Below are 17,588 nucleotides of genomic sequence, written 5' to 3'. Positions count from 1 at the left end.
ACATAAGACTGATATCTAAAAAAAATTTAAAGAAGTTATCAATTCCATAGAGCTCTTAAGATCTTTACTAAATCAAAAATCAAGGACTTCCGAAAAGAACTGACTATCCAAAACATAACAATTCCATCCTCTTTTTCCCCAGATTGTAACAATATTGTATGAGTCTAATCCTGGATTTTTGCTTACATGAGCAACATGATAGGGTCTGCTTACCATTCAGGAGCACTTGATACCCCCTGTTTTTGGTGGAGTTTGTGTTGTTCAGTCTTTAGTTTTTTATGATAAGTGATTTGTAGACTGTTGTATTTCATTTCATTGGGTTTTTGTTGTTCAGTCTTTAGTTTTTATGATAAGTGTTTTGCAAACTGTTGTTTTTCATTTCATTGGGTTTGTGTTGTTCAGTCTTTAGTTTTTTATGATAAGTGTTTTGTAGACTGTTGTATTTCATTTCATTGGGTTTGTGTTGTTCAGTCTTTAGTTTTTATGATAAGTGTTTTGCAAACTGTTGTTTTTCATTTCATTGGGTTTGTGTTGTTCAGTCTTTAGTTTTTTATGATAAGTGTTTTGCAAACTGTTGTTTTTCATTTCATTGGGTTTGTGTTGTTCAGTCTTCAGTTTTTTATGATAAGTGTTTTGTAGACTGTTGTATTTCATTTCATTGGGTTTGTGTTGTTCAGTCTTTAGTTTTTTATGATAAGTGTTTTATAGACTGTTGTATTTCATTTCATTGGGTTTGTGTTGTTCAGTCTTTAATTTTTTATGATAAGTGTTTTGTAGACTGTTGTTTTTCATTTCATTGTTTTGTTTTTTTACCATGGTTTTGATTACCAGTTTTATTATCGTCTGCCTCTTTTTAAATTAGATAAGTAATGGTCATCAAAAGCATTTGCCAAGGTTGACTCAAATATTTTCTACACTGGAGTTGTCTTCCTTTAACCAGAAAAATAAAATAAATCCTATTGAAAAGGAGAGATATGACATACATTTTGTACCAAAGAAACAACACATTTATTGTTGTTTTTCATCTTTAAAGTTAAAAAAAAAAGAAGCAAAAGCTACTATTTCACTACTTCAAGACAGCCTTAAGCAATAGTCAGAGCATATTTGTTTGCTAGATGTTGACAGCCTTTGACTTTCATTAAAAATTGTTTCCTCTCACCAGTTTTTTAGAAGAGACTGTTAATTGCTGAATCAACACATGGTGCACCACACTTTTTCAAAATCGACACAGGATCACACATACATAAATATATTTTTTAAGTATAACAAAAGTTTTGACCTAGCAGCATTTACTAGATCCAGAAGGGATGTGAGGAAACAAACTTATCTCCTTTTGGCTTTTTATCATTTCAATGAAGAACACATATTACTTTGGTTTAGTCAATAGTTTTGAAGTTACTACAACCATAATATTCAAATATTTGTAAGTCAGTCTTTATTTCTGATAACTATTCTGTGATTTAATTTTCGAGTTTGATTTAGTATTCTTGAACAATGTTTAAAATGTTTTATGTTTATTACCACTTTAAAAAATATCAATATTTTAATGTTTTAATGTACGTCTTGTTCTATTCCAGGGGATTTCCTCGAGAACATATGAAATATATTGCCCTACGTAAGCTTAACTACATCCATGACCATCTTAGGATGGTGAAAGACAGAGGCTCTAGAAGAAACCAGACAGCACTAAATATCATCACAGAATTAGGAGCTGAAAGTACTGCACATGGACTTTCTAAGATAGCCACTTCTATTAAAACAAAACGGAAAGTAATGTGGGCCCTGCTGGTTATTGTTGGATTTACAGCCGCTACTCTTCAACTGTCACTACTAGTCAAAAAATATTTACAGTTTTCTGTGGTTGAAGTGTCTGAAATGAAAACTGGAATGCCAGTTGAATTCCCAGCTGTGACTATCTGCAATATTCAGGCAATATCACTGACAAAAATCAAACATCAAATGGAGAGAAGACATTCAAAAGTTGTGGACTGGTTCAAATTTCAACAGTGTTCTCGGTTTGGTGAACAACAAATTAGAATGGAGTCAACACAGGCATTTTTTGAAAATCTGAATAATGAAGCTATGGCATCAGGTCATGATATAAATGACATTCTCTTGCATTGTCGCTTTAATCAACATAAATGCAATGCAAGTAAATTCACACATTTTTTTGATGGACAGAATTACTTTAACTGCTATACTTTCAACAGTAAACGACTCGCTGAAAAGATTTTAATTCAAGCCACAGGACCAGAGTATGGTTTATCTGTGGTCATTGCTCTTGACAATGATGACCCACCATTGGGAGCATATGGACTGTATAATATAAACAATAACATTGCTCACAGCGCAGGATTACGTGTCCAAGTGCATGCTCCAAATACAATGCCTAGTCCTGTGGATCATGGTTTTGACATTCCACCCGGATTTTCTTCTTCTGTAGGATTAAAAGCTGTGATAAACACTCGATTACCATATCCATATGGAAACTGTACAAACGACCTTTTATATAAAGACAGTCACTATAGCAACACAATCTTTGCTTGTTTACAGTTATGTAAGCAGGAAAAAGTTATTGAAAAATGTAAGTGCAAGTCGTCTGGCTTACCGGATCTGCAAAATCGTAATTTATCTTATTGTGGAGCAATGAAAAACTGGCGAGAAATTTTTGAGAAAATGGACTGTGAAGATATAGGAGGCCATGATGGCAATACCAATCAGAGAAAAAATTACTTTTTGCTACCAGATTTGAAATGTGAACAAGATATGCTTAGACAACTGGCAAATGATCGGAGTTATGAAGCAGACTGTGGTTGCTACCAACCATGTCAGGAAACAACCTATCAGAAAGCCCTTTCAATATCATATTGGCCTTTAGAATTTTTTCAGCAAAATGCACTAGAAAAATTTTACAATAAAACTCAGTTAGATAACACATTTTTGAAAGAAGCGTACAATTATCTTCATGAACATGTCACGCAATATGAAAAACTGTACAATGATCCAGAAGCACATGCTGAAAAATTATACCACACAAACATCAACCTAACAGAACGTCAAAGACTAATACGAGCATCAACTCTTATACATCAAAACTTAATACGTCTCAATATCTACTTGGAAGATTTAAATGTAGTAGAATTTAAACAAAGTGCAGCATATGAAATAGAGGATTTATTTGCCGATATAGGTGGAACATTGGGTTTATGGATGGGCATTTCAGTGTTGACAATCATGGAACTAATTGAATTAGTGATACAACTAATAATACTGCTTTTCAATTCAGAAAAGAAAATTCCACAACCTAATGACCCTGTTCCAAATGGTCCGTTCAATGGACTGATGGACCAAAATGATCATTATGATCCCTATAACAAAAGGTCAGATTTTGAAAGTTTTGACAAAGCTGAGTATTTCAAACCAATGTCAGAATTACCAGAAGATTCACCTGTATGACATCATCTCAGCTGACCAACAGCTTAAACTGAACTGAACTTAACTGGTTACCTAAACTTAACTGGTTACAAGTTCAAACAATGCTGATTTTCAGTGTGAATCAGAAAAAAAGTAAACCAATTTGCTATTTCTAAGTTTCTGACAATGAAATCAGTACTGCATTAATTTCAGAAACAAAGCATTTTATTGCAAGTTAAGCATCAAGATTGTCAAGAGTTTGAACATCAGAAATTAACATCTTAGAGATGAAAGGGATTGACTTAACATATGTATAAGTGAATATTACCTTACAAAAGAATCTTTCTTTTGAAAGTCAGAAAACATGAACATTGTAAATGAAGTAACATCCCTTTTTATTTATTATGTAAATCTAGTGCCGTTTTTAAGTTATTTTTGTTTTTTGAGGGCTTTTATTTTAGTCTTTTTTAAGGGGCTAACCCATTCAATTCATTGGTCATTTCAGATTATAGATTATTTATTTTATAATTCCAAGTACTTCAGTTATAGTTGACTATTGATTAGATTTAATAAGTGTTCAAAGGGAGACAACTCAAATATATCACAGATGTAGGAGAATATTTCTGATACTGGTTAATGAGAATATTTCTGATACTGGTTAATCTGCCCTTGTGAACATATAATATTTTTTTCTTTTATTTTTATCTAGATATTCAGTATTTTTTTTATATCATAAGTTTTTTATTTTTACTATAAAATTTATTATGCTTTTTTTTTCTAAAAGTCCAATGAAAATAGATTAATTTTAGAAATGGTTTTATGATAACTCATTACTTTTTTCTTTATTTTCTTTAACAATTTTAAATTTTCAGAATTTCTATTTAGAATAACATCCTTTAAGAGTGCAAAAAGGTCTAATCTCTGTGGAAGCAATAAAATGTTGTCATATAGACAAATGCTTTACTGAAAATGTACAGTGGTTTATTTTAAACTACTAAGTTTGCCAGTCATGTGCCAGTAGCAATTACAAACTAGAGGTCCAGTAAAGGATATCGATGGGGGCCAATAGAAAGGTCTGCTGCATACAAATTAACAAAGAAGGTCTAAATGGGGTTATCAGAATAGAGAATAATGGGTAAATAGTACAGAAAAAATGGGCTGAAAATATAAAGAATAGAGAATAATGGGCAAAAAATATAAAGAATAGAGAATAATGGGCAAAAAATATAAAGAATAGAGAAAATGACTAAAAAAATTCAAGAATACAGAAACCAGTATATAATTCATGGGGTTGTTTAAGATCAACTTTCTTTTTTGACATATTCATCAATGTACAGTTTTCAAAGTTGACCATAACTTTCAACGAAGAATTTTTATCTTTGTAAGAAATACACTCTCTAGTAGTGACATAGATAATCATGCCAAGCTTCATCAACAAACTCTGGGGGGTGTGCACTAGGATGGGTGACTAAGTTGAACTTAGTTATAGACCAAGACTTTTAATGCACTGTTCTCTTCCTTGAATGCAACATACCTACTAGCAGTGGTAAATATGCATGTCAAGTTCATTACCAAACTCAAAGGGTTTTAAGAGAGCTGAATCCATTTATGAAGGATGGATGGACGGACAAACAAGATGATTACTACATTCTCTGCCGATTAATCAGAGGAGCCCTAGTAAGGTTAACCATACTATATTGGATTACTGTGATTTCTATTACGGTATGGCAAATAATATTTGACCCTAGCAAAATTATAGAATTTTTATGTTCCAAATGGGGCTCAGAAGAATGTTGAATGTACAGATATAACAACAGATAATGGTTGTTAAAATATCTGTTATTTTGAATCATTTTATGATTGTTTATAATGTATTTGTAGCAGCACAATAATTTTTAGCTACATGATAAATAAACATTTGATCATTTGTATTTTTTAATAAATTATCACTACATATATCATAATTTGACATGTATAATGGTTTAACAATACATAGATGCCAAAATTGTGTATATAACAAATTTTCTATCTTTGATTTATGTACAACAGTACAACAGAATGCTATCTAAACATTAAACATTTAGGACAGTCAAGGCCTATAGCTTTTGTTCTATACATTGTGTTATAATTAAATTCTTACAAATCAATCGTAATTTTTTTTGTTATTCTTTTCCTCTTGCTAAATCAATTAAAATCCTTGTTCATCAGGAATAATTGTCAATGTATAAAACACAGTGACACCTAACCCAAATAATTCAGTCCCTCCCCATAATCGATCTCTCCTACTTGCAAGGGCCTGAATTCCTAACACAATAAAAACTCTTCAAGAATCCAGGATTGTGATTGGTGCCCTGTAGAAAAGGTGACCAACCAGCAATCATCTCAATTTTATCGAGAAAGGTAAAATCCGAAGCTAATTCCGAATGATTGATTGAAGATTTTCATTGTCTATGCATTCAGGCATTAATGAAGTAATCGTAGATCAGCCGAATATAACGACTGAATTATTCGGGTTAAGTGACACCAGTGAAAAAAATCAAGAAAGTTAATCATTTATATATTATTGATTAATATAAGTTTTATTTTCAACACTCAAATCTTCTTATTTTCTGAAATTACTGATACTGTGGACTTTTTATTATTTGTGGGATATCAATTTTCGTAGGTATGGGTGAACCAATAATTTAAATATTTAACGAACTAAAATATTTCTATAAATATAAAAAGAAGATGTGGTATGATTGCCAATGAGACAACTCTCCACAAGAGACCAAATGACACAGAAATTCACAACTATAGGTCACGTATGGCCTTCAACAATGAGCAAAGCCCATACCGCATAGTCAGCTATAGAAGGCCCTGAAATGACAAATGTAAAATAATTCAAACGAGAAATCTAATGGCCTAATTTATGTACAAAATAACGAACGAAAAACAAATAAGCCTGTATGCAAAACCACTAAATCAAATATCCACAAAAATGAAATTTTCCCGGCAATCCACAAAAATTAATACTCACGATAATAAATAAACCCATAGTATGTCTAAGATTTTCCAGACCCTGTAATAGTATATTTCCAGTTGTGTCCAGGGCTTACAGTCATAAAACTTTTGAATATGAATATTGTACTCAGACTCAGAAATCAAGTGGTCAAAATACTGGATGATAATAAAATATGGTCAACTACACATGAAGACAAACAATCTCACTAAGTATGAAAGCAGTAGAAGTTCACAGAAGGGCGCAAATAGGATTCAATATGTCAAAGTCCCATAATTCCCTAATATCAAAATCTAAGCTAAGTAGAAAAGCTTTAACATACGGTCTCATAGAAGGGTGGCAATAGGTGTCAAAAGGTCAAAGTCATATAACTCCCTAACTTTTCAATTATAGACCCTCTGTGGCAGAGTGATTTGAGAAGTTAATCTAGTGATCAATAGCCTGTCAACTCTGAGGTTGTGAGTTTGAACCAAGCTTCTGGCAAGATGAGTTCCCTCCGATCTTAATCAACAAGGATTGCCAGTTTTTCTGTTAAAGATCAGAGGTTCTTTCCAGCACTCTGTCTTCCTCTCTTAATAAAAACTGGCCACCATAATATACTGTGATTTCATTAATTTTTGTGGATTGATGAAACTTTGTATTTTCGTGGATATTTGATTTCTTGGTTTTACTAAGGTCTGCATACAAGCCTATAGAAAATTTGTACTTCGTTGAACATTTAAATTCGTGCTTCACCTGTAACCACGAAATTAACGAAAATTGGTATCCCACGAATAATAATGAATCCACAGTAGCTAAGGTAACTGAAAATGGCATTTAACACAAACAAACAAAAAAACAATTACTGTAAATTCGGAAATTATTGTGTGCATTTATAATTGCGATTATTGAAGAATGTAAAAATGCAGGTTTAAATATTACAAATTTAAGAAAAGCTACATAAAGATATATGTATATGATATCAGAATGCAAGTTCTTATTACTGCAATACTCAAGTAGTCGTATTATTCGAATTAATTAAAACCTTGTAATAATTTCTGAATTTACAGTATGTTAAAATGAAAGTATAGTATACATACATACATATACATACATACATAACAGAAAACAATTTGACCCAATATAAAGTTTTTGGGCAAAAGGTCTCAGAGAAATAGTCTTGACAAAATGCTATGGACTGACAAAAACTACAAATGTCCCTCCAAGACAGTGAGGCTTGGCATAAGATTTTTTTCTAAATTCAAAAATCCATTAACCACAAAACCTAGCATTCACAAATTAAGTCTTTTCCAATATAGAAAACATTGTTATTGTGTCATCATAAATATCATATTTTACATGTAAATGACAAAACAATTGTTAAATTGTTTCTATGAAATTGTGCAATAAAATTGTGATATTCATCCATTGGGTGTTTTTCAGTCTTTATTTTATTAATTTGTATTCAATTTGAAACTACCTTGATCACAGTCAACTTCCAATTTAACTTGTGAAAGTAGTGCATAATAAAAGTTGTAACTTCAAAGAGTAAACAAAAAAAACATATTCAAAAAGAGGTACAAGATGTTTAAACATCATTGAAACAGCTACACAACACATGGTACCCACAATGCAACCTTCAACAATGTAACCATGGACAAGTGTACAAACTGAGACAGTGCAAATTGTGGATGAATTTAACAAAAAGCAACAGAAGATCGGACACAAAATTAGGTCAACAGCTTCAGAGAAAATAAAACAACTGCACATAGTAACAGTGATGTGCCAATGCAAATGATATGCCCAACCCTCCAAATGGTGATATTGGAACTTGAGCCATAATTTTTCTAAGTGGCCAGAAAGTTGATACAATTACAAAGAAAAAGAGAATGGAGTTTTATTAATATTCAAATTCCACAGGCATAATAATATCAAAAATTCATCTGACTCCTATTTCAATATAACAAACACTACTTTTTTGTCAATAGATATAAAGTATGTTTCATGAGATAACATCCATTTCACAGTCGAATTCTATATTCAAATGCAATGTTGACTACATGGTAGCTCTTTTCTTGATCTAATAATTGTTCATAGCAATAGTTTGTTTGGTTCCTAATCCTTACCCAACTTAACTTTTCTAGTGGCTGTTCTGCACTTTTTATGTACTGTGAATTCAGAAATTATTGTGACGTTTTTATTTTTGCAAATAATGTGACTGGGTGAGAATTGCAATAATAAGAACTCATATTCTGAATCTGATACATATGTCTGTATGCAGATTTTCCAGAAAATGCAATAATAAATCTCACATTTTTGTCCTTTCTCCTAAAATCGAAATAATAAATGCATGCAACAATTTCTGAATTTACAGTATCACTTATCAGGTCTTATGTATTAAAAGTTTATTTGTATTGCCAGAGGGCAAATTAAATTGAAACAAGAAAGTATAGGAAATTACAATAACTTTGAAGGTCTTTTAAATTTAATTTCAGAGTGAATAGTACTTGATAGCTGATATATTTTAACTAGCCCACTTGACTACCTAAACAGAATTCTGCAGTAGTCTGATACTGTTTTTATTAGCCTCTGGCTACTGGACAAATGTAAATCTGGACCCCTGATTTTAAAATAATCTGTTTTTTAAACAGTGCTTACTTTTCCATCAATTTTAACATAATGCAAATGATCTATATATATGATCAGATGTAAGCAAACAAGTTATTGTTTTACATCTGAAAAAGCACCATTTTTTTTATATAAAACACAGCTCCTGTTGCCTTGAAGGCGAAATGAAAATCCTAAAAATTAAAGAAACATGAAGTGTAGGTTTAGAGCAGACTTCCAGATGTTGGTGCTAACCATTGAGCATTTGCAGAGCTGGTAGCATATTGTATAAAACAACACAACTAGTCTAAACATGAAATTACTTACGTATCTGAACCACTTGCTAACTTGTTGTGTTGATTCATGGCATCTTGTACATACTCCTCAAACATACGTATCTGAGCTTCACTAATTAAAAAAAAAAATAAATAAATCATAAACAATCACATTTCTATCTCTAATAAACAAAATACATAACAACAAACTTTATTTATTATTTAAAAATCTGTACAAAATAAGCAAATTGTTGAAAAAAAATTTTTATATGAGCACTCACACTATTCCGTTTGATGACAACGGGGAAATTGTAATAAGTATAAGGGCATTAGCTACGATTTAGACAAAATTCAAAATACAATTCTTTTTGTTTCAAGTATTGATAAAAGTGGAAATTTGAAATAATATTTCGTTATACCGGGTAAGCAGTCAGTTTGGCCCAAATTTGACAAAATAAGCTAAAAAACATGGCTGATGTATTATTGACTTGCAAGTCAATAATTTAACCTCATTGAAACCGTATTCATGTGACTTTCAATTTAACCCCTTAGCTGGAGATGGGTTCCGCATATACTAGGCATATTCAGCTATTAAAAGTAAAAGAATGTCAACACTGAAAGTGAAACAAGAGTTGACCATTTGGATGACTGATTTGATCCACAAAAAAATCATTCTTATACAGGTAAAAATGGTGATTAACATATTTTTTTAACCTGTAATATGAAGTTAAACAGACCTAGGAAAATCCAATTGCCTGTGCTCGCTATCTAATTATATTTCTATTTATGTTAATATTGGGTTATATGACCGTCGGCAGTCTTCGGAGGTCATCTCAATGGTTAATTAGATGGCATCTAAACTAAAATACACACGAAATGCTGATAAATATTATCCAGTCTAAGCATTGGTAATTGTTTATTTTAGACATTTTGTAATTTGGATATATGTTTCAGTATGTTATAAATCAAATATGAGAATTTGAGTACAACCGGTGAACATGATTTTGACAGCTAATGCCCCTTTGATACACTGAAACATCTTTATCCTGCATTTAAATTAATGCGCTATTACATACTGTATATTCTTTTTTTTTCTTAGGCACCATTTTTTTGTTGTTTCAGGAAAAATTGTATTATACTGACTATTACAAATTCATTACACAACCCTATAGGCTTTTTATTTATCTATACCCACAAAATCGATGAAAATAAGCATCTCAAAAATATAAATTAATTCACAGAAATGAAAGTTTTAAAAGTCAAGAATGAAAAGATAAGCACAAAATGAGAAAACTTTGTAAATGGTCTTCCTAATAATCCTTTATTACAATGTTTAAACAGAGAAGTGGCAGAAAAAAGAAAAAATCTCCCAATTAGATTCAAATATATAATGACTTTTTTTAGTCGCCATGATTTTTCATCTACCAGAACAAAATTAGCAATAATTCTATTAAACTACCATATATTATTCTTACAAATTTTGTTCAATCGAAAAAAAGAATGAAATTGTGAAGTCATCAGGTAAAGTGTAATAGCAAATTCAGTGATAGCAACAGTTCATATATGCATTGACCTTAATATGGGCTACTAGAGCTAAAAATCAAAAAGGAATACTAAAATTTCACTTATGTTCTTGAATACCGGTTTCCATGAATTGAAAAAAGATTGTATTTTCTTGGATACTTAATTTGTTGTTTTGATAATTTCTACATATAAGCCTATTCAAAATTTGTATTTTGTTGAACAATTTATTTTGTGATTAACCTATACCGATAAGATCCACAAGAACTAGTATTCCATGAATAATAATGAATTAATATAGACATTTATATCACAAAAAAAAAAAAAAACTTTCAATTACTTTAACAAATTCAATTGCATTATATTTCAATACACTGATTTTCAAGACATGATTCATTCCAATTACATGTACTTTGATAAAAGTCATCAACAACATTACTTGTAGGTCATGTACAATTACAAGTTATTTCATTCTGTACATCATTTTGTATGCAAATTAATTTAAATAGTAGATTATTGGAAATGTAAAGGTTTGACTAACATATAAAATCAATACATTGTGCCAATTTCTATATTTTCAAGAGATTAGAAATGTAGAGTCACAAATTTTTTTTTTTTTTACTGCAATGGTACCCAAATTAGAATCCCTATGTTTGTCACAGGTGAAGCAAAATCCCTTTCAAAAAATATATATTCATTCCATCATCTTACATGTAACTCAGTAAAGACACGTCATTGTTACATTTGGTTGATACATTCAACAATACCTTCCATTATCTAGATGATATTTTTTCGTTAAATAATCCAGTGTTCTCTAAATATACTACCGAAATTTACCCAATAGAACTTACTTTAACTAAATCTAACATAAACAGCAGTAGTTGTCCTTTTCTGGATTTGGACATTTCAATCTCTAAAGGAAAACTCTATACGAAAATTTACGGCAAAAGAAACGATTTTTCATTCCCTATTGTTAATTTTCCTTTTTTAGACGGCGATGTTCCTTTGGCTCCATCATACGGTGTATATATATCCCAACTCTTTCGTTATGCCCGTGTGTGTAGTGATGTCATAGATTTTAACAAACGTAATCAATGCATCACTGGTAAATTATTAAATCAAGGATTCCGTTACCATAAATTACGTAAAACTTTTGCTAAGTTCTTTCATAGATACAAAGATTTGATTAGTAAATTTGGCTGTACTTGTAGAAAACTGATTAAAAACGGTATTTCACATCCTAAATTTTACGGTAATATTGTACTTAAAGCGCGGAAATCACTATGTGATCCGTGTAAACTCATCGAACCTTTAAACAGGCTCATTAGTAAAGGTTATCTTACCAATGTTGTAATTAGATCTTTGAATATAGTTTACATTGGCACTAATATCGATTTTGTCATCAGCAAATTAAAACTTAACTAAATTTGTATTTTTTTCAAGTGGGATGTATAAAGACACACCCACGTTCGTTCAGATCTATAAAGAGGTTAAACTCCTAACTATCCTACTGTCTGTCGATACATTTATTTTTGGCATTGCACTAGTCATGTCTTCTTTGACTGTCCATGACGTTAAAATACTAAATCCCTGGGATGTGTTTTAGTTGATTTTAGTCTCTGATGCATGATTTTTTATTATTAATTGTTTTGGCTTTTAACTAGCTGTCAGTAACTGTGAGTACTCTCAAATCGTACTTTCTTGTTTATTTGACCTGTTGATACTAATTGTATTGCTTTTTTGTTATTTAATGTTATTCAGGGTTATATCTGGTCTATATACCAGCTTTGATAAGTGTTTGGTATAACTATAAATTTTTACTTCGTACTATGAACATCAAAATTATTTATTTTGTAAAAGTATTTCCTTTCTCTATTGGTATTGTACACGTATACCTAACAACAAAATTATTTTCATTTACCTGTGTTTAAAGTTATTGCAAATGGATGGTATTTTTGTTCTAGCATATTGTTTTTCTTTTATTGTTTAACATTTCTTACCTATATAACATGTTACTTTTATTATTCTTCCCTTAGTTTATTTATTTTGTATTCTAAATTATTTATTTTGTAAAAATATTTCCTTTCTCTATTGGTACTGTACATGTATACCTAACAACAAAATTATTTTCATTTACCTGTGTTTAAAGTTATTGCAAATGGATGGTATTTTTGTTCGAGCATATTGTTTTTCTTTAATTGTTAAACATTTCTTACCGATATAATATGTTACTTTTATTATTCTTCCCTTAGTTTATTTATTTTGTATTTACATTGTGTCATATGTCATATTTATTTGTTTAGTGTATGTTCAATGGTGTTAATATGTCCTTTGATTGAGTTAAGCTATTTCAGTTGATATTTTATAGTGTGTCTTTCTATGTTGTGATGTTACACTATTGTTTCAGAAAAAGGATGAAGGTCTGGTACCATTAAAACGTTTAAACCCGCTGCATTTGTTTGCACCTGTCCCAAGTCAGGAATCTGATGTTCAGTTGTTGTCGTTTGTTGATGTGGTTCATAAGTGTTTCTCGTTTCTCGTTTTTTATATAGATTAGACCGTTGGTTTTGCCGTTTGAATGGTTTTACACTAGTAATTTTTTGGGGCCCTTTATAGCTTACTGTTCGGTGTGAGCCAAGGCTCCTTGTTGAAGACCGTACTGTGACCTATAATGGTTTACTTTTATAAATTTTGACTTGGATGGAGAGTTGTCTCATTGGCACTTATACCACATCTTCTTATATCTATATAAATCTTACCTTCTTGCAGATGTCAAACAAATGATCCGCCCTCGGTTCTGTATATCATCTGCACTGTATTGCTGCTGCAACTCGGTCTGTTCACATAATGCTTCAATAGCATGAGAAAGACTGTGTAACAAATCATAGTCATCTTCCTTACTGCACACACTCGGTGGACCTACATGGCCCAATGCTAGCATGACCTGTAATTATTAAAACAAAATTAGTAGTTCACTCTAACTGCTTGCATAAAACATCTACACTTCGGAAAAAAACATGAGAAAAAGGGAACTGGGTAGATGTAAATGATGAGGGGGGAAGGACCTTTATCGGGACTCCGGGATCGGGTGTTTTTAAGCTTGGGATTTCGGGATTGATCCTTTCGGGATCCGGGAATTCTTTTTTCGTATTTCAGATGTCAGGATTTTAATTTTTCTAAATTCGGGACCTCAGGATTCCATGTTTTTAAGACCGGGATTTCGGGATCAGGACCCCTCCTACCCCCCCTCAATTATACAACATTCCAAAGCTAGACAAAATGTTGAGGATACATGAAGGTGAAAGAATAAAAACATGTTCTAAATATCAAAGATTGTATTTAATCTACATTGCCAAAAGTATACAAGGGTAAAGTCACTAAGTCTTCAGGTAACAATATTGGAACAAGCATTCTGTGAGTATTGCATGACAATACATAGTCCCCTACCGGTTAAAAGTTCATTGCATTGGAACAAAATTCTAATTTGAACTATAACTTGTCATGGTGTAAACTATATAACAAATATCAAGTCAATATCTTCAAGCATGACGAAAAAAAGTGTTGAAAACTGATTATTTAAGTGAATTTTTTAAGTCCAAGGACCATAACTCTGCACAAAATCATCAGACCGGAACAAAATTTGAACTTGATCTATAATAATATAACTATATACCAATTTTCAAATCAGTATCTTCAAACATGACTAAAAATAGAGCGGAAAACTTATTATTTGAGTGAATTTTCTAAGTCCAAGGACCATAACTCTGCACAAAATCATCGGACCAGAACAAAACTCCAACTTGATCTGTAACTTGTCATGATAAAACTATATACCAATTTTCAAATCAATATCATCAAGCATGACGAAAAAAAATGTGGAAAACTTATTATTTGAGTGAATTTTCTAAGTCCAAGGACTATAACTCTGCACAAAATCATCAGACCGGAACAAAATTCAAACTTAAACTGTAACTTGTCATGATAAAACTATACACCAATTATCAAATCAATATCTTCAAGAATGACAAAAAAAGTGCGGAAAACTGATTATTTTAGTGAATTTTCTAAGTCCAAGGACCATAACTCTGCACAAAATCATCAGATCGGAACAAAATTCAAACTTGATCTGTAACTTGTCATGATAAAACAGTACACTAAATATCAAATCAATATCTTTAATCATGAAGAAAAATCAATATCTTTAATCATGAAGAAAAAAAGTTTGGAAAACTGATTTGCCAGACTGACGGATGGACAGACGGACAGAGTGCAAACCTTAAGTCCCCTTCGACTTCGTCGGTAGGGGACTAAAAACATTACGTTCCCCAAAATTTTGTTTTGGCAACAACATATCAAAGAAACTGCTTTAAATTGCTGTTCTTTATCTTGAATACTTGAAAAGTCTTCAACCATGACCTTAAGAGCTCACACCTTGTAGCAAGATATATAAGACCCTAGCATGGACTAGACTCTTAAAATGTGCAAAACCTAGATTTTTTTTTTAAAAGGAAAAAAATGTTGTGCATCATGCTGCATGTCAAATATACAATGTATACATACTGTAAATTCAGAAATTATTGTGAGGTTTTTATTAATGCGAATAATGCCACTGGGTGAGTATGGCAATAATAAGAACTCCCATTCTGATTCCGATACATAAAGATATAAGAAGATGTGGTATTAGTGCCAATGAGACAACTCTCCATCTACGTCACAATTTGTAAAAGTAAACCATTATAGGTCAAAGTACGGCCTTCAACACGAAGCCTTGGCTCACATGGAACAGCAAGCTATAAAGGGCCCCAAAAATGACTAGTGTAAAACCATTCAAACAGGAAATCTGTAAACCGATTTTCTCAAAACCGCAATACCGGTAATATATCTTGCATTTTTGTCCATTCCTCAAAAATCATAATAATAAGTCCATGCAATAATTTCTGAATTTACAGTATATAAACCTGTTCCTGAACATCATTTAAATTAATTTCAGAGTTGAATGCTTCAATCTATAGTTTTATTGTGTCGTAAAATGGTTGAACAAAGCGTATTTTGTATGAAGAATGTAAGGGTCTCATACGAAACATTTGCACACAGTCAACGATGTTACACCCCCCTAAAACTCCCCCCCAAAAAATTACATTTACATGTATTGCTTAAACTAGGAAATGAACAGTAAAATCAAGCTTTCTGTTTGTTTTGTTTTAAATATTCCTGTGCAGTGTTGTAACTTTGTCATGCAGAGCGTGTGCAGTCATGGATGTTGTGTTAACTAATTTTCTTGTCACTGATCAATTCTATTCAAAATGATATGCATGTAACTGAATTATTGATGAAATGGAACAGCTTCATTCAGATAAATTTTCAATAGTTTAACAGACTTTCCTCAATTTCAACTTCAATAACTTACAATTTTTTAAAATACCAAAAGCAGCTGGAATCTCAATGGAAATGAACACTCACTAAAACAAAATGGATATCACCAAAATAATTAAGAAAAAAGAATATATGTTTGATCCAAACCTGTTGTATATTCTGTTCTTTATTTGACCAAGAGTTCAGAGACTGCTCTCCAACAACTACCTGGATCTGAAATATCAATTGTAGATTTCTATAAAATAAAAGTAAAAGAGGTCATCTATGTCAGAATTATTGGCATTTTAATTTGTAGATCTTGTATATAATTGATAACTATTTGCGGTTTACTGGCATCATATGTGTAAAAAAAATTTGCATGTAAGCTTTAAGGGTATTAACTCCTATAAGAGGTCAATTTATGATTTCAGTTAAATTAACAGAAAAACAAAGGATATGGGGTATCCATCCATGACACAAAATCAGTACATGCACAGCAAAAAACACACATAAAGCAAAGGGACAGAGCTTTTAATGCTGTTCTTTAACTCAAAGTCACAGTGAGGCCTTCAACACAGGGCAAAAAAAAACTCTAACCTCACTGCAAGTTTCAGACGTTTGCATTAGTCTTTTTTTCAGATCTTGCATTGCTGTTAGAATTTTCTTTCTTTAAGTAATAATTCTAAAGATTACAGGCAAAAATGCTAGGAAAATATAATAAAACTATCAATTAAGGGCTATAACTCCTATAAGGGGTCAATTTATGGTTTCAGTCATTTTTGTAGATCATGTTTTGCTTACAGTATCTTTTAATCTATTATAGTTTTCAAGATAAAAGACAAATATGCTAAAATTGGTGAAAAAAAGAAACATTTGGGGCATAAACTCCTCTATACTCATCAATAACATCTTTTATATAAAATTTTCCTTGCTTTTTTCAGGTATTTTCTTAGCATTTTTTTTTTTAAACTGGATTTTTTTTTTTACTGACATTGATAATACTTGACTAAGTCTTACACACATGTTCATGTATGTTAACATATAATCAACTGTAAATATATTGCAATCAATAATAAACTGATAATCCAAACATGTCAAATAACGTGTGTTGTTTAGTCCTAGCTGTTACTGCTGAGGTGATAATCAATTCAGTGAATTATTAATTGGATATCTGATATCGGACATGTATAGCATGTATAGTGCACGTTTGTGTACAACCCACACCCACTTTTCATCCCTCAAATCTTGTAAAAAAAATCTCGTTCACTAGTAAACAGTCATTAATAGGGAACTTATAACATGTATAAATCATGTATTTGATCTTTATTAAAATATATCAAAAGATAATACTTATATATAATAGATATAAGAAGATGTGGTATGAGTGCCAATGAGGCAACTCTCCATCCAATTCACAATTTGTAAAAGTAAACCATTAT

The 17,588-nt window shown here is 31.3% G+C and overlaps 2 protein-coding genes across 3 annotated transcripts in view; one reads left to right on the top strand and one right to left on the bottom strand.

The window, feature by feature from the left end:
• LOC127702118 (FMRFamide-activated amiloride-sensitive sodium channel-like) overlaps positions 1 to 3,777 on the top strand; it is a 45,351-nt gene extending 41,574 nt beyond the window's left edge. For both annotated transcript variants that reach the window (XM_052206204.1, XM_052206194.1), the window contains exon 2: positions 1,578 to 3,777. In XM_052206204.1, coding sequence (XP_052062164.1) covers positions 1,597 to 3,456 — 1,860 coding nt within the window. In that variant the 5' untranslated portion in view covers positions 1,578 to 1,596 and the 3' untranslated portion in view covers positions 3,457 to 3,777. The remainder of the gene's footprint in view (positions 1 to 1,577) is intronic.
• The window catches only part of LOC127702024 (integrator complex subunit 13-like), a 108,420-nt gene that overhangs the window by 83,459 nt on the left and 7,373 nt on the right, over positions 1 to 17,588 (bottom strand). Inside the window, exons 2-4 of the mRNA XM_052206003.1 lie at positions 16,318 to 16,383; positions 13,557 to 13,741; positions 9,329 to 9,409 (exon numbers count right to left, since the gene is read on the bottom strand). Coding sequence (XP_052061963.1) covers positions 9,329 to 9,409; positions 13,557 to 13,741; positions 16,318 to 16,383 — 332 coding nt within the window. The remainder of the gene's footprint in view (positions 1 to 9,328; positions 9,410 to 13,556; positions 13,742 to 16,317; positions 16,384 to 17,588) is intronic.

Source organism: Mytilus californianus, unplaced genomic scaffold, assembly GCF_021869535.1.
Source record: "Mytilus californianus isolate M0D057914Y unplaced genomic scaffold, xbMytCali1.0.p SCAF_1, whole genome shotgun sequence".
NCBI classification, from domain to species: Eukaryota; Metazoa; Mollusca; class Bivalvia; order Mytilida; family Mytilidae; genus Mytilus; species Mytilus californianus.
The sequence above is the reverse complement of the archived record's forward strand: the minus strand, read 5'-3'. Positions and strand labels throughout refer to the sequence as shown.